The sequence below is a fragment of the Danio rerio genome, chromosome 12 (assembly GCF_049306965.1).
Source record: "Danio rerio strain Tuebingen ecotype United States chromosome 12, GRCz12tu, whole genome shotgun sequence".
NCBI lineage: Eukaryota > Metazoa > Chordata > Actinopteri > Cypriniformes > Danionidae > Danio > Danio rerio.
This window is the reverse complement of record NC_133187.1, coordinates 1,177,501-1,196,333: the sequence shown is the minus strand read 5'-3', so window position 1 is coordinate 1,196,333 and position 18,833 is coordinate 1,177,501. Positions and strand designations below refer to the sequence as shown.

At 34.7% G+C, this 18,833-nt stretch overlaps 2 protein-coding genes across 2 annotated transcripts in view; both read left to right on the top strand.

Moving 5' to 3' along the window:
• The first annotated feature begins 954 nt into the window (after positions 1-954).
• On the top strand, positions 955-8,194 carry kdelr2b (KDEL endoplasmic reticulum protein retention receptor 2b). Its single transcript, NM_212695.1, is given in 5 exon segments — positions 955-1,140; positions 2,581-2,681; positions 4,162-4,320; positions 5,903-6,155; positions 7,616-8,194. Coding segments are annotated over 5 exon segments (639 nt in total). The 5' UTR covers positions 955-1,049; the 3' UTR covers positions 7,651-8,194.
• Positions 8,195-11,064: 2,870 nt separating this feature from the next.
• daglb (diacylglycerol lipase, beta) overlaps positions 11,065-18,833 on the top strand; it is a 17,163-nt gene continuing 9,394 nt past the window's right edge. The window contains exons 1-7 of the mRNA XM_009306376.5: positions 11,065-11,357; positions 14,092-14,243; positions 14,398-14,572; positions 14,874-15,123; positions 16,376-16,498; positions 18,015-18,142; positions 18,285-18,411. Coding sequence (XP_009304651.1) covers positions 11,263-11,357; positions 14,092-14,243; positions 14,398-14,572; positions 14,874-15,123; positions 16,376-16,498; positions 18,015-18,142; positions 18,285-18,411 — 1,050 coding nt within the window. The 5' untranslated portion in view covers positions 11,065-11,262. The remainder of the gene's footprint in view (positions 11,358-14,091; positions 14,244-14,397; positions 14,573-14,873; positions 15,124-16,375; positions 16,499-18,014; positions 18,143-18,284; positions 18,412-18,833) is intronic.

Genomic DNA, 18,833 nt, shown 5'->3' with positions numbered 1-18,833 from the left:
CCTTTATTTATTCAGCTTTCTGTTGATGTGTAAATCTCAATTTAAACTTGCAAGAATGCACACTTATGACTGATTTTGTGGACCTGGGACTTGTGAACATAGTTATACTATTGATTAGTTTATACATCCTATAGGACATTTTGCACATTTAATTGACAAAGTCTCACAAATAATCATTCAAACATAATAAAGGACATAATGAGCACTAAAAGGGGGCCCAAGGTTGATTAAAAGCCAAATCCAATTCTTAAATATTATTTAAAGTGGATAGTTGGTGTAAATGTATTGTTAACCTCCTTGTCCAATGGGTGAGATGGAGAGTTAATAATACAAGCTGTATTTGTATGAGGTTTAATATATATATAATTCATTATATAAGTATGTGTATATTAGTATTCTGTAATAATTCATACTCTATTTTTTAAGTTGTAAATTGTTGTATTCTTAATGTGCATTGTCACTGTCAAATAAACCTGAAATATAAATAAAAAACTACTAATTTGTAGGGTAGTATTTAAATTTCTTTTTTTTATTCTTAATAATTGTACTAAAAAGTTGTTTTTTTTCATGCAAAATACACTTGACAATTGAAATGAAATTTATTTTTAAGGTTTAATTTGACCAGAAGGGCTAACAGTGTATTTCATTTTAATACAGCTATTTTTTTTATTTAATTTAATTTAATTTAATTTAATTTAATTTAATTTAATTTAATTTAATTTAATTTAATTTAATTTAATTTAATTTAATTTAATTTAATTTAATTGTACACTCAACACTAACTCCCGTTACTTTTTTGAGCCTCCGCGCGCCCCCTACCGCACGCCCCCGCTTTATATTCCTCATCCCGGGTAGTTCTTCTCCAGTCGCAGAGCTCGGCGCTCATCATCCCGCATCAGCCAACCGTAGCCCGGCGTCAGTGTTGGCCACGTCCGCGGGCCACGTCGCTTTTCTCGCCATCTTTCAGTCGGGAAATCCGTGTATTATTGCGCTTTTTCGGGGATCAGCAGCTCCTTGAGGCGCGTTCACCACAACCGACCCACAGAACCATGAATCTGTTCAGACTGACCGGAGATCTGTCGCATTTAGCGGCCATCATCATCCTCCTGCTGAAGATCTGGAAGAGCAGATCCTGTGCAGGTGATTTCAGTCACTCCTCCACTCATAACACCCAATTTAACACTCTTGTTACTAGTGAAAATGCAGCATTCAGTTTCTTTTGGCGGGTTTCATTTGTTTACGTGCTAAAAATACAGTTGGTGTTTCAAAACTAAGCTTAATTTGAGGTTTCCACAGTCATTACTGAGGTAAAGTTGGTTTTACATTCGCTCATTCGTTCATTCCAACAGTGCTTATAATGTTTATCACGCTACTTTTAATATTAAGTCATGTAAATATGACTTTAAAACAACATTAGCGCTGTTTAACTGACTGAATAATGTTTAATAGTTGTTAGTTGCTAATCCCTTACTGGAGTTTTGCACCTCTAATCATAGTTTTACCACTGAGGTAAACTGAGGTCATACAAATGTAAGTCAATATATGTTTACTGTTTTACTAGGTTAATTTTAGGCTATTTTACTAACTTTAAAGGTTAATTGTAGTACGGGGATACCCACTCGTGCACTGCTTAGGGGTAATTTTAAGTGTATGTGTGCTTTGCTATAAGGTTAGCGAAAGTTTGTGTGTCTGATATATTTATTTAGGCTCATTCTCCAATGCTAGGCCTCATTTAAATGATTCCTGAGCTTTTTAATGCATGTTTTGAACTAACTAAAGGCCTGTCAATCAGCTTCTTCCCTTTGGAGCTTTGCACTGGGCTGGTTATCTGCTGGTAGATGACTAACTTTTAGTGACTTCATTCATTCTGATTGATTAATGCGTTACTCTGACCTCTGACGTGGCGGCAGGATCTCATTAACATATATTGACGCTCATTATAATGACTTAAAGGGCAGCTAATATGCAAAACTCGCTTTTATATGGGGTTTACCCCAGTTGTGTGTCAGATATTTGTGAATCTACATGAATTAATCTATTGTTTATAATCAGACTTGATGAATGAAACACTTCGATTGACGTTCTCCCTTTCTATGTGTCATCAGAAAGGGAAAGCCCCGCCCACTAGTGCCCATCTCTCCCTCATTACCATAAACAGCAGCCCTGAGTGAGAAGCAGCCGCCTGTCCATTAGCCATTAGTGTTTAAGCTGCTGAAAATAATGTCAGCATAGACTAAGAGGATTATAGATGAGGAGTTTTAGATGAATGGCGACATAGACTGACAGAAGCATGAAGCACATTTGCATGTGTAGCTCCGCCCTCTTTTAAAAAAAGCCTGATCTCATTTGCATTTAAAGTGACAGTCACCAAAACGCCACAATTAAGCCTGAAAGGGTCTGTTTCCGAGAGCTAGAGAACATTACTTGTGTGCTATTTTGAGCTGAGATTGAAACACACACACACTCTGGAGACATCAGAGACGCATCTTGTGCATAATAGGACCCCTTTAATTTTAGAGGAGCTCTTCATATTAGATGTTCAGAGACAGTTTTGTTAACATGGATCTGTTGGATTTGCAGGGATATCTGGAAAGAGTCAGATTCTCTTCGCATTGGTGTTCACCACTAGATATCTGGATCTTCTGACCTCCTTCATTTCCTTGTACAACACCAGCATGAAGGTAAAGTTCATCTGTGTGTGTGTTTGTGTGTGTGTGTGTGTGTGTGTGTGTGTGTGTGTGTGTGTGTGTGTGTGTGTGTGTTTGTGTGTGAGTTGCAGAATTTGCAGGTATATTTCAGGCATTGTCCATTCATTTTGGTTAAACTTGCACGATGCACAGTTGAAGTCAGAACTATTCCACAGGAAGTGACATCGCATACGGTCTAGTCGCAGGAGTTCAAATATTTCAATGCATCCGCAGCTTAATTCGGATCCGATTTTTCCGCATACGGAGATAATCGGAACTCTACGCAACTCCCGGACTTCTCTCCATTGGAAATGAATGACTTCCTGTTTGTTGCTTTTCGTTTGTTGTGTGCAGTGGAAAGGAGGCTTTAAAGCAGGCATGTCCAAACTCGGTCCTGGAGGGCCGGTGTCCTGCAAAGTTTAGTTTCAATCCCAATCAGACACACCTGTGCTGATATGCAGGGTGATATGACTGTGGCTCAAAGATGAAGATTTGGCTTATCCGCAATGTTTGCATGTGCTCATGTATTAAGTACCCATAGATATATACACTAGATATCGCATAGGGACCCTGAGCATGCGTCAATAGCGCCGCCACATTGGTACAGTGCTCCCAGGACAAATGTCATTCATCCGCACTAGACAAGACAGTGTTACTACGTGAAGATGCGGGACTGTAGCGCTGTCTACGGGTGTAGTAACGAGCAAACAAAGAAAACAAAGCACAAAGGCAGAACATTTCATAGGTAATATTAAGTTTATTTCTGTTTTTGCATGTTCTGAACTTTTGTGCTAATCAGGTAACGTTATTGATGATGACAGTCACTTACTGCATTCACCATACGGCAAAGCAGCTCCAACTCACACTAAACACTCGGCTTATGCTAGTTTTGTTGAATAAAATCAGCAAACAAAGCAAAAGAAATATGACAACTGCCAGACACTTGTATTATTGTCGGCTAACGTTAGTGAAAGAGTCGTTTGGGGAATTCATTCACAAACGAATCGCTCCCTCTGTCAGTATGAGCAGTGAAAGCAGGAGAGGAGCTGTGTTTCAGGACATGATTAGATTAGATTTAACAGGGAGGGTGGATAGTACATTTCTGTACACACAAACACAAGCTTTTGTCAGGAATGGCCGTGCGGTCACTGATCCATCAATGTAGAAAAGTGATGTAAAATTAAAATTTTCGGAATTAGAAAAAAAACTAATTACATACTAACATCCAGGAAAACTCCCGATCATAGATATATGTGTTTATGTGTATATCTCTGGCTTTGGATGGCCACAGTCCTCCACTGTACCTTGGTCCCGCATTCATTTCAAAGGAGCGCTACCCTGTAGCAAGATGGCGGCGCTATTGACGCATTCCGTCCAATAGACAACAATAGGCCAGGCGACATCTAATGTATATATCTGTTAAGTATCATAGTAAGTATCATAGTAAGTAACTGTTGTTTTGTTCCTCGTGCAGGTCATCTATATCGCATGTGCCTACGCTACAGTTTACCTGATTTACGCTAAATTCAAGGCAACATATGATGGGAACCACGACACTTTCCGGGTGGAGTTTCTGGTGGTGCCGGTCGGAGGTCTGGCGTTTCTCGTCAACCACGACTTCTCTCCTCTGGAGGTGAGACGGAAAACCTGTGCTTTTCTTTACTGTTGTAGCTGTGAAATAACTCTGGTCATTCAGCGTAGTGATATGGAACTATAAAGCACTGTAAAGTTCCTGCCGGAACTACTAGCAACATGCTAATTAATACTAACATTATATTAAAAAATTCCTACTAGAAACATGCCTGCCTAGCAACTACTCTGAACACCTTAGCAACATCGTAGCAACCATGCTAACAACATGTTAACTCCTACTAGAAACATGCTAATTCAAACAAGAACCATGTTAATGTTTACAACAACTTAAAACACTCTAACCACCAGCTACAATCACTCAGTACACCCTAGCAATTGCCCAACAACACCCTAGCGACCATATAGCAATACCATTGCAACCACTATGAACACCCTAGCTAATACATAACAACACCCTAGTAAATGCCTAGTTACACCTTAAGAAAACCCCTAGCAACCACTCAGAACACCTAAGCAACTACCTAGCAACACCATAGCAACCATGCTAGCGATATGTTAACTACTACATAAACATGCTAATTAAAACTAGAACCATGTTATTTATATTAGCAACCACTTAGCTAACCACCACCTAGCAACCACTCTCAATACCCTTGCAACTGCATAGCAACACCCAAGTAAACGCCTAGCAACAATTTAGGAACCTCCTAGCAACACCATAGCAACCATGCTAACAACATGCTAATTCCTACTAAAAACATTCTAATTCATACTAGAAACATGCTAATTCAAACTAAAACCATGTCAATTTATGTTAGCAACCTCCTAGCAACCACTTAAAACACCCGAATCACCACCTAGCAATCACTGAAACAACCAAGCAACTGCAAAGCAACACTTTAGGAACCTCCTAGCAACCACTTAAAGCACCCTAACAACCACCTAGCAATCACTCAAACACCCTAGCAACCGCATAGCAACAGCAAAGCAACCACTCTGAATACTTTAGCAATGGCATTGCAACACTCTAGTAATTGCCTAGCAACACCTCAGGAGCCACCTAGCAACCACTCGGAATACATAAGCAACCACCTAGCAACACCATAGCAATCATGCTAACAAAATGCTAACTCGTATGAATAACGTGCTAATCCATAATCATGTTAATTTATGTTAACAACCTCCTAGCAACCACTCAGAACAACCAAACAAATGTACAGCAACACCATAGCAACTACTCTGAATACCCTAGCAATGGCAACGTCTTAGGAACCAATTAGCAACCACTCAGAACACCTAAGCAACCACCTAGCACCACCTAGCAATCACTCAAACACCCTAGCAACTGCATAGCAACACCTTAGGAACCTCCTAGCAACAACTTAAAACGCCATAACCACCACCTAGCAATCACTCAAACACCCTAGCAACGGCATAGCAACACCAAAGCAACCACCCTGAATACTCTAGCAATAGCATAGCAACACTCTAGTAATTGCCTAGCAACACCTTAGGAACCACCTAGCAACCATTCAGAACACCTAAGCAACCACCTAGCATCACCATAGCAACCATGCTAAGAACATGCAAGAGCGCTGCTGATGGCTTTCGTGTGTGTTCAGATCTTGTGGACGTTCTCCATCTATCTGGAGTCGGTGTCCATCCTCCCGCAGCTCTTCATGATCAGTAAGACAGGAGAAGCGGAGACCATCACCACTCATTATCTCTTCTTCTTGGGTCTGTACCGCGCGCTTTATCTCTTCAACTGGATCTGGCGCTTCTACTTCGAGGGTTTCTTCGACATGATCGCCATCGTGGCCGGCGTGGTGCAGACCATCCTCTACTGCGACTTCTTCTATCTATACGTCACCAAAGGTGAGGCTTTCAGTCTGAAGCGCTTCAAGCAGAAGAACACAATAACTCATCATCTGCCAAAGAGTTAATAAAATGACCAAACCGTTGTTTATTTCAGGAGTTTTATTATATAAATTGAATTAAATTGTATTCATTTATTTATTCATTTATTTTTTTATATTTGTAATATATATAAATATATTTTAATTCTATTTATTTTATTTGTATTTATTGTATATATTTATTGGTTTATTATTTTATTTATTTTTAATTAATTATTTTTTATTTTTATTTTTTATTGATTTTAATTATTTATAGATTTTATTTATTCATTTATTTTTAATAATAAAAAATATTTATTTTATTTATTCATTTATTTAGTTGTTATTTTTTAACTAATTACCGATCATAATAGTGTTGTTAAATGATTAAATGAAAAAAAAACTTATTAGATCGAAAAAAATATTTATTTATTCATTTATTTTTATATATATATATATATATATATATATATATATATATATATATATATATATATATATATAAATTTAATTTAATTTTTTTGTATTTATTTTATATATTTATTGGTTTATTAATTTTAATTCATTTATTCATATGTTTATTTATATTTTTTATTTTATTTTTCATTTATTAATTTAATTTTTTTTACTTTTGATTTATTTTTATAGATTTTATTTATTCAATTATTTATATATATATATATATATATATATATATATATATATATATATATATATATATATATATATTTTTTTTTTTTTTTTTATTATTATTCTATTTATTTTATTTGTATTTATTTTATATATTTATTGGTTTATTAATTTTAATTTATTTATTCATGTTTATTTATATATATATATATTTTTTTAATTTATTAATTAATTAATTTTTTTTCAGATTTATTTTTATAGATTTTATTTATTTATTTAGATTTATTTTATTTATTAATTTATAAATATATATATATAAATATAAATATATATATATATATATATATATATATATATATATATATATATATATATATATATTGTTTTTGTTTTTTAATTCTGTTTATTTTATTTGTATTTATTATATATATTTATTGTTTTTTTTATTTTAATTTTATTTATTTTATTTTTATTGATTTATTGTATTTGACTTTATTTATTTATAGATTTTATTTATTCATTTATTTTTAATAAAAAAATTATTTAATTTATTTATCCATTTATTTATTTGTTATTTTTAACTAATTACCAAGCAATTAATAGTGTTGTTAAATAATTAAATGAAAAAAACTTTTTAGATCGAAAAATATTTTAATTTATTTATTCATTTATTTTTATTTATTTATTATTATTTTTATTTATTTTTTTGAGAGGTGCACAACATTAGGATCACAATCTAAGCAGCTAATTCTATCCTAGTAGATGTTGATCTGCTGTAAATGATGCATTTCTCCTTGTTTTTATTGTCAGTGTTGAAAGGCAAAAAGCTGAGTCTGCCGGCGTAAGAGAGAAGTCAATCAGGCTGGCGGTGCGGTGTGGGACGCGGGACCCCGAAAACCAGGACGAGGCCTGAGACGGAGGAAGAACCAGCAGATCCAGAGCTGGAACATCTGCAGGCCCCAACACAGAGTCCTGCTTTATGCCTCTCGCCCTACCCTTTTTTATTATTCTGTATAAAAGAAAACGTTTTCTACATGAACCGTGTGCTGCGATTGGACCGACGGCGTTGTAAGGGACTGATTCTTCTACTGATTTTGTTTAAGAGTATTTCGGAAAAGATTAAAGGAGCGTTTGTTGCTCTGTTGGAGAAAAGTGAATGGGGAAAAGTTTTGGCCTCAATTTCTTAATGTTTTTGTTGAAGACGCTCAGTTCTGCTTGTTTAATTAGGGTCGAACAGCACAATCTTGATGCCATGAAAGATGCAAAGAATGAAATTTGTACACATATTAGGAATTATGCCACTGTCTGTCGGCGTACAGTATTGACACTGCCTTTATCACTGTAAACCGCTTCTGAAGAACCAAAAAATAAACCAATCCAACGTTCTCACTCATTATTATTACTATTATTATTATTATTATTATTATTACTATTATTTTTATTATTATGCTGCAGTTTATTTTAAGGGTTGGTTAAATCTTCATTTAGTTTGCTTTGAGCCTTTTTGGTCCATTTTTTTATATTATTGTTGAAGGAATTTTTTTTTTACATACAATAAAACAATTAACGTTAGTTTCTTTTTTTGTAATGGTCACTTCACACCAAGAAGGTCGCTGGTTCAAGTCCCAGCTGGGTCAGTTGGTGTTTCTGTGTGGAGTTTGCATGTTCTCCCTGTGTTGGCGTGGGTTTCCTCCGGTTTCCCCCACAGTCCAAACACATGCGCTATAGGGGAACTGGGTAAGCTAAATTGTCCGTAGTGTATGAGTGTGAATGAGTGTGTGTAAATGTTTCCCAGTACTGAGTTGCAGCTGGAAGGGCATCTGCTGCATAAAACATATGCTGGATAAGTTGGTGGTTCATTCCACTGTAGCGACCCCGGATTAATAAAGAGACTAAGCCGAAAAAAAAAAAGAATGAATGAATGAATAGTTGATTATTATTAATAATAATAATATTATTATTAATGTTAATGGTAATAAAAGCAACAAGGATTAATAATTTCATTTGAAACTACATGCAGTAATTAATAAATATGTATGCAACAATTTTAATTTTTAAAAAAAAATTTAATAAATGCCGTCTTGATGAACTTAATCATTTTTATTAATTTTTGTAATAAAATTAATAATAAAAAAATAAATAAACTGACCCCAAATGTTTGACCGGTAGTGTAGATCAGTGGGTGAGTTTAATAAAATAATTGAATGTGCGTGTTGAGTATAATAGACGTTTGTTGCTTTTGTTAAAACCTCTTCTTTGTCGGTCGCAAATCTGTTTAAGCGCATTAAAGGGCAGCGCGTATATTAGCCTTACCCTGGAGTTTGTTCACCCTCCACCTATGGGCGGGGCATATATCAGCTCCCCTCTTTTTAAATAACAGCCAATAGCTGTTGTTTTATCACCACTCTGCCAGTGAGAGTGGTTGAGCTTGAGCACATCAAATTAAAAAGCCAATGAGAAGAAAGGGGTGGGGCATTTCAGACACCTGAGTGCATTTGATTGGGCAGAAGATTCGATGAGAAACTGCAGTATGAGGTGACGTCAAAAATATCCATTGTGGTCATACCTGGCAACCCTCCTGTTTTACCTGGGAGTCTCCTGTATTTCCAACCCATCTCCCGCCACCCTCCCGTTTTGTTATTTATCCCGGAAAACTTCCGTAATTTCAACCACCCCCTCGCAGTCCTCAGCAATTTGGTACGGTCTGTGAAACCCCCGGGTTGCCAACATTGGTAAATGGTATATCGGATCCAATGTATTGGTATATATTGGGTCTGATCGCAGCGGCGGCCCGAAACATGCTTCATAGTAGTTACAATCACCACAGTACACCTGGTTCACAACAATGTTATTCAGACACCTCACTTCCAACCCCGGTCTCCCGGATTTTCAGGGACAAATGTTGGCAGGTATGATTTAGACAGAAGAGATCAACTTCAAACAGGGTTATATTTAATAAATGTGATTTTTGTCACTGTTTTTGGAGCACACTAGATTGTAGACATCCTTAAATCTAATATACTGATACTAACATCTGAAAAAAGTCATTTAATTTCACTGGAGTTTTTGATAATACAGCTGATTTTTAATATACACCACAATTTGATCACAATTATCACTTTATTTTGCTATCAGGGGTTTTGAATTGGCTTTTGCAGGGGGACTCAAATAAGGGTTTTCTTGGGAAACAAAGGATGTTTGGAGAATAATACACAGCAATGCTCTATAGTATTTGTTCAAATAGACCTTACATTTGTAGAAAACTACAGTTTTGGGTCATTTGTTTATATTACTGTAATGAATGTGTTACCATAGCAACTGAATCACCACAACGGATTGATTATAGCTCTTTACTATCCAAAACACTACATATTTACTATAAATAACTGTAATATTTGATCATTTCAGCTATAAAGGTAGACTTATTAACTCAGACAAACGCAGAGCACGTAGTTTTTTAGTGAATAAAACGTTTATCAGAGCTACAGCGAGTGTCTGGTGGTTTTAGTGCCCAACATGATGAAATATTCTAATTATTTTAATTTACAGGTTCATTGTCCAATTGTGTATGTGCCTTGCTTAATATTTGCTATATTATATTCGTCAGTGCCATTATATATGTATATTCTGAACAGTAAAATTAATAAATAAATAAAATTACGGCTGAGCAGTGGGAGCTAGTGTCTCCTCAAATGTGTCCGGGTAAAGTCTAGAAGGGATACAGCTGCGGCCCGAAGTTTCGGTAAACAGTAGATGTTATCAAAATAGAATTAATGGGTAATTTAATAAATAATATCAATAATACTCGGTATAATTACTGTTTTGCATTACTGTGAGGGTTGGTGTAGAGGTAGACGTTAATAAATTATCATTTAATGAGCAATTTTAATAAATAATGTGAATAATACCTAGTATCATTACTGTTTTACATTTCAGTGATTGTTAGGGTTGTGGTAGGCGTTAATAAAATACAATTTAATCCGTAATTCAATTAATAATTCTCTTTTTATTTACTGTTTTACTTTATTTTGAGGCAGGGGTACGCGATTATACAATACAATTAATAAGTAGGTCAATTAGAAATCCTCGTTATAATGACCGTTTTAATTTAGTGTGAGAGGTAGATTTAGAGTTGGGGAAGGGGTAGACGTTAAAAAATACAATTAATGAGTAATTTAATAAATAATGTTCATAACTGCTACTCTCGGAACTGTTGTGCTGCCGAAACGTCTACTCACGGACACATTTGGTTGCTACACAGAAAAGGGAAAACAACAAACCCAAGCAGCTGCGGTTTGTCCTGTCAGATGTCAGTGAGCGATGCTAATGATACTTTCCCCCATGTCGTAATATTATAATCCGGAAATGGAGCGCAGGGTGGCGGGGAGATGGGCTTCAGGACGCCGCTGACCGGGAGTGTGTGCGATTTGTGATCATCTTTATCTTTATCTGTCGGGATGCCCGGACTGCTGGTGTTCGGGCGCCGGTGGCGGATCGCCAGTGATGATCTGGTGTTTCCCGGAGCCTTCGAGCTGTTTATCCGGGCTGTGTGGTGAGATTGAGATCAAAGTTCAGCTTATTTATCTTATTTATGGCCTTTATTTGCGATCGATATCCAGCTGTTGTGACATACTGTAGCGTTACCAGACATACGCCGATATTCGGTCATTCGATATATCGTGATATCGAACATTCACAATATTGACATCGTGGGGACTTCAAAATACCGCGAATAATTGTCATTTAAACTTTTAACAATACTGGGATTGTTGTATTTACAGTGTTTTTTCATAATGCTATGATTGATATCCTGCTGTTGTGATGTACTTTATCGTTACTCTGTAATTCGACATATCGGCATAACGAAAATTCACAATATTGATATCGTGGGGACTTCAAAATACTGCAAACAATTATTATTTAATCTTTTAAGAATGTCGAGATTGTTGTATTTGTGGTTGTTCATTATAGTACTAAATGCTGCAATTGAAATTCTGCTGTCGTGACATACTTACGGTAATTCGAAATATCGTGATAATGCACATTCACAATATTGATATCGTGGGGCTTTTAAAACAGTGCCAATAATTATTATTTGAACTTTTAGACATATTGAGATTGTTGTATTTACAGCTGTTGTTCATAATTCTGCGATTGATATTCTGCTGTTGTGACATACTGTAGCGTTACTACACATAAGCTGACCTTCGCTAATTTGATATATCGTGATAATGAACATTAACAATATTGATGTTGTGGACACTTCAAAAATGCAATTTATTATAAAACTTAAACATTTTCACGATAGTTTTCAAACATTGACCATTTTTCACATTCATCTATGACATTGTTAGTAAAGTTTGTACAGTAAATCTGTTGACATCAGTTAATGTAAGTAAAGTCAATGTAATGACGCCTACAAAAAAGCTTTTATTAATCTAAGCTGATGTTATTTTTTAGCTAATGGCTAATTTTGTATATAGCAATCAATACCAACAAGAAAATCTGATTCTGGGAGAAGCCTAGGAGGTTCTGGTATCAGAGTTCACCTTATTTCTCAACTTTATGGCCTTAATGTATGAGTGATATCCTGCTATTGTGATATACTGCACTGACTGATCCCTCGTGATAATTAGAGCCAGACAGAATGCACATTTTTAATAATAATAATAATAATAATAATAATAATAATAAATGTTCTTCCTGGTTGTCGAATCATCATATTACACATATTTCTGAAGGATCATGTTACAGCAAAGTTTGCAGTAATGAGGATGAAAATTCAGGATTAAATCTTAGTCAAAAATAACATTTTAAACTTCATTTAATAAGAAAATAGCTGTAATAATATTTCACAAATTTGGCAATTTTTCTATATTTTTGATTCAATGAATGCAGATTTGGTGAGCAAAATAAGCTTATTTTAACACATTAATACATTTACTTATCCCAAATGTTTATATATATAATATTTTAATTAAAATGTTTATATTCATTCATTTTCCTTTGGCTTAGTCCCTTTATTAATCAGGGGTCGCCATGGCGGAATGAACCGCCAACTTATCCAGCACATCTTTTACACAGTATATACCCTTCCAGCTGCAACCCAACATTGGGGAAACACCCATACACTCTTGCATTCACCACATCACTCTACGGTTAATTTGAGCTTACCCAATTCCCCTATAGCGCATGTGACTGTGGGGGAAACCGGAGCACCCGGAGGAAACCCACGCCAACACGGGGAGAACATGCAAACTCCACAATGAAACGCCAACTGACCCAGCTGGCACTCGAACCAGAGACCTTCTTGCTGTGAGGCCACCATTACAAAAAAAGAAACTAACGTTAATTGTTTTATTGTATGTAAAAAAAAAATAATTCCTTCAACAATAATTTAAAAAAATGGACCAAAAAAGGCTCAAAGCAAACTAAATGAAGATTTAACCAACCCTTAAAATAAACTGCATAAAAATAATAACACAAGGAGAACATGCAAACTCCACACAGAAACGCCAACTGACCCAGCCGGGGCGCGAACCAGCGACCTTTTTGATGCAAGGCAAACATGCTACCCACTGCGCTACTGTTATGCCAACGTTTATATATTATAAATATATATATATATTATTTGGCAATGGTGATGAGAAATTTGCAGTTTTTATTTGAATAATTGTCTGTGAAAGATGTTCTCGTTTAATCTGAGAATTATTAATCATTAACATTTTTGAAATGACTGCAACTTAATGCAGTTTCTCACAAATTAACAAAAACCGTCCAAGTTTATGATGCCTACAAGACATAATTCCTACCGTGAAACAACATGCATTTCATTTCAAATAAAATAAATGAATGACTCAAGATCCTTAAACTAAATGACACGAAATATTATAAGTTGTGCAAATAATAATAATATGAAAAATTTAATAATTTGGATTTTAATGATCTTAAATATTTTAATTAAAATTAATTTCCTTCTCATAAGGTTCATGAATTATGAGGAATATCATTTTACATAAACATGGGCTGGATGCAATATTTCACTATTACAGACATTTCTGTGACAATGTTCTGCTGTATTTTATTGACATGTCTTGTGTTGTTTTTGCATCGTTTACCTTCTAGTTATGTTTTATAATTAGTTTATACTAGTGTAAAGCACTTTGGTCCACCTTGGTTGTATTAAGGTGCTTTATAAATAAAGCTTGAGTGATTGACTGATATTATTCCAGAGCTCTGTACAGATGTAAACAGTCTAGTTTTGTCCTGCTTTTTTTATTTTTTAGGTGGATCGTGACTTTAGTGGTTTACACGAACCATAAGGGCAGCTTCGACTGTAAGGGTGGAGCATATCTGCAGTACTACCTGCTGGTTCTTCTGTTTCTACTGGCTGTCATCATCTTGACTCTGTGTGCCATCGTTTATGTCAGCGCTCAAGGTGTGTGTGCTTCACCCTGCAAACCTCACATGCTTTCTTTATCCGTCAAGCATCATTCGCTTTGAAATAATATTATTGCGCTTACCCTATTGGCAAATCACTGTATTTACACGTCAGTCCTTGAGGTTTAATGTACAGGAATGATGTGTTTCAGGAACCATAATGAATCAGGGTCCTCGGCGCTCCATGCCGCTCCTGGTGTACCTGCGAGCCGTCCTGTATTTCCCAGAATTCGTTTGGGCATGTCTGGGGGCCGTCTGGGTTTCTGACAACAGCTCCGGATGCCAGCCAGAGGAGGTTGGGGCCGTCATTGGGGCTGTGGTGTCCAGGTAGGGACATACTGGCAATTTGATTAAAAAATACAGTAATTAATAAACATTTCTGGCTAGTATGAAGTTGATTGTAGTCACTAGTTAAGACATTTATGATGTTTATGACCACAAACAGGTGTGAATAATTATTAAATAGCATTTTTAGGGGGTGAACTGTCTCTTTAAAGTGGCTAAATTAGAGCAAAATGTCTTGGTTAAAGCTCTATTGGCATCAAAGCTCTATTGGTTGCTGTGTTCAATATCAGCAAGATGTCTAATAAGTGTGTAGTTTCTGATGGTGTGTGTTGTGTATACTCAGCTGGGTCATCCTGCTGGCGATGGCGGTGGGTGTGCTGGTGGTGTTTGACCCATTGGGTAGTCCTGGGCCGAGTCGGGGTCTTCGTGATCTTCAGAGCAGTGAATCGTCTCAGCTCTTCTCCTCAGCTCAGTCTGTGGCGTCTCGAGTGTGGGAGAACCGGCTGAGGCTGCTGTGCTGCTGTCTGCCTCAGGATGATAACCACCGCGCAGCTTTCTCCAGCATCGCACAGCTCGTCAGCGGATTCTTCATGGTCGGAGAAATAACTATATGCTTTTCTCGTTCATTCATTTGTTTGTTTCATATAATTTATTTGTTAATTTTAATTAATTAATTAATTTGTTTAATTCATTTTATTATTATTATTTTTTTTATTGTTCTTATTTATTAATAATTAAATTATTGTTATTATTATTATTAGTATTAATATTAGTAGTGGAAGTAGTAGTAGTATTATAATTAATTTTTAATTTTATTTATTTTTTATTGATGAATTTAGTTAATTTTTCATATTATTATTATTATTATTATAATTATTATTAATTTTTTTCTCTTACATTTTTACTATTCTATTCTATACTATTCTTTCTATTATTTAATAATTATTTTATTATTATTATTATTATTATTACTATTGTAATTAAATATTATTTTATTTATGAATTTATTTAATTGTAATATGATTATTGTTTATTTATTTGATTATTATTCTTATTATAATTACTATTTTCTCTTACGTTTGTATTATTTTTGTTAATTAATTTCGTTGTTATTGTTATTATTAATATTACTACTATAATATATTTAAATTTAATTTATTTTTTATTTATGAATTTTGTCAATTGTAATAATATTTTATTATTAATATTATTTAATATTTTCTCTACCATTTTAATATTATGTATTAATAAATGTCATTATTATTACTATTATAATTTATATTTTATTTTAATTATTTTTATTTATGAATTTGGTAAATTGTAATTTTATTTATTTTATTATTATTATTATATTTTCTCTTACATTTTATTTCAATCATATTATTAATTCATTTAATTATTACTATTATACTTTATTTTAATTTAGTTTTTTATTTATAAATTTATTTAATGGTACTATTATTATTGTTTATTATTATTTTCTCTTACATTTGTATTATTATTTATTAATTTATTTCATTGTCATCATCATCATTATTATTATTATTATTATAATGACTATTATGATTTATTTTAATATTTTTTTTAATTTATGAATTTAGTTAATTGTAATAGTATTACTATTTATGTTACTATTATTATTATCATTATAATTTTTTCATTGTTTGTTGTTCAAACTAAACGCTATTAGCTGTTTTTTTTTTAGAAAGGGGAGGAGCTACTCTATGCCCCACCCTCTTTTCGTATTGAAGTTGAGATTACCCCAATAATCGAATAAAAACGCGCATTTCAAAGCACTTGACGAGACCTTTAATGTAATCTAATCTCTCTCTCACTGGTTTTCAGGACACAGATCTGGTTCCCAGTGATATCGCTGCTGGTCTCGCTCTTCTGCATCAGGAACAGGACAAGATGGAGCAGTGCAGAGACCCGGATGAAGTGCTGACACACAGTCCGTCCTCTCCCATAGTGAGTCTACAGTCTCAGCTCTATTACTGACTTATTACTTACTGACAGCTCCTTTATATGATTAGCACTGCTTGTGTGTATCGCCTCTTCTTGTTGTATCACAGAATGCCTCCATATCTTGATCATAATGATATAATATTTCACTAGGAATATAAATATATATGCTTATATGCAATGTTCAGCACAACATAGGAGTTTTACATTCATATTTCCTCCAGGATGCTTTACAATGATATATTTGTAATATATCTAACAAAAAAACTGAAGATCACAGTCCAAACATTAGCACGTCCAATTTAATATGTAGGAGAAAAATATTAAATACAATTTTAATGAACAGTAAAAATCAACAGAAACAAAAAAATTGTTAAAAATTAGTAGGTTTTTTAAATTTTTGTTTGAATTTAAATCTGTTATCTTTCTATTTCTAAAGACCAAAAGCTTATTTCATTGGATATAAGTGTTTAATAAATCTATTTTGTTCAAATGCATTAAAAATGATTGTATTCACTGATGTATATTCACTGAGAAATTTTTAAAAAATATTAATTTTATTATTATTTTATTAAATATTTAGTACCGTTAGTACTATCAATGTTATATTATAATAATATAAAATCATAAATTACTAAATAATATTAAATATAATGTTAAATAGGTGGCAACACGGTGGCTCAGTGGTCAGCACTGTTGCCTCACAGCAAGAAGGTCGCTGGTTTGAGTCCCGGCTGGGTCAGTTGGTGTTTCTGTGTGTAGTTTGCATGTTCTCCCCGTGTTGGCATGGGTGTCCTCCAGGTGCTCCGGTTTCCCCCACAGTCCAAACACATGCGCTATAGGGGAACTGATCAACTACACTGGCTGTAGTCTCTGAGTGTGTGTGTGTGAATGAATGTTTATGGGTGTTTCCCAGTACTGGGTTGCAGCTGGAAGGGCATCCGCTGTGTAAAACATATGCTGGAATAGTTGGCGGTTCATTCCGCTGTGGCGATCCCTGATAAATAAGGGACTAAAACGATAGGAAAATGTATGAATGAATATTAATAAGTAATAAATGATTAATATTCATTCATTCATTCATTCATTCATTTTCGGCTCAGTCCCTTTATTAATCTGGGGCCACCACAGCGGAATGAACCACCAACTAATCCAGCACATTATTACGCAGCGGATGCCCTTCCAGCCGCAACACATCTCTTTGAAACATTCACTTACACACACACACTCACACACTACGGACAATTAACTCCTACCCAATTCACCTGTACTGCATGTCTTTGGCCTGTGGGGGAAACCGGAGCACCCGGAGGAAACCCATGCGAACGCAGGGAGAACATGCAAACTCCATACAGAAACACCAACTGACCCAGCCGAGTCTCGAACCTGCGACCCAGTGACCTTCTTGCTGTGAGACGACAGCACTACCTACTGCTATATAATATTGGGGAGATATCAGTAGAGTGTTCGGATGCAGTGATCACTCGTACTCCAGTTTTCTGAATATTCTGTTGTTCTGCAGAGGGAGGATCTGGAGCAGGAGCTGGAGAAATCTGCTCATTATATGCAGTTTGCAGCCGCAGCGTACGGATGGCCACTGTACGTCTACTCCAACCCGCTCACTGGAGTCTGCAAGCTCAGCGGGGACTGGTGTGTGTGTGTGTGTGTGTGTGTGTGCATCACAACATAAACACGACACAATAGAGAGATGCAGAATTGCAATGTGTGTGTGTGTGTGTGTGTGTGTGTGTGTGTGTGTGTGTGTGTGTGTGTGTGTGTGTGTGTGTTTCAGCTGTGGCAGCCGGCATGCAGAGTATGATCTGGTCGGAGGAGACGCTCTGGGCTGTCATTTCACCTCCATATTGCAGAGCACCGGCCTGCAGTACCGAGACTTCATCCACATCAGCTTCCACAACCAGGTCAAATACTGCTGAAGTACAGGCAATTACTGCAACAGACAGATCATGCAGCGAATGGTGTAATAATAATAATAAACAACATTCAATCTAAAACTGGTAATGCATAATTAAAAAAACTTTTGTAATTTTGCAGTAAAATTAAAAGCAAAATATAATTAAAATAAAGTATGTGTATTTAGTAAAAAGTAAAGTGTGTGTCTATATATATGATTATTTTTGATATATATATATATATATATATATATATATATATATATATATATATATATTTATTTATATAAAAAAATACATATATATATATATATATTTATATATATATATATATTTATATATATATATATATATATATATATATATATATATATATATATATATATATTTATTTATTTATATATATATATATATATATATATATATATATA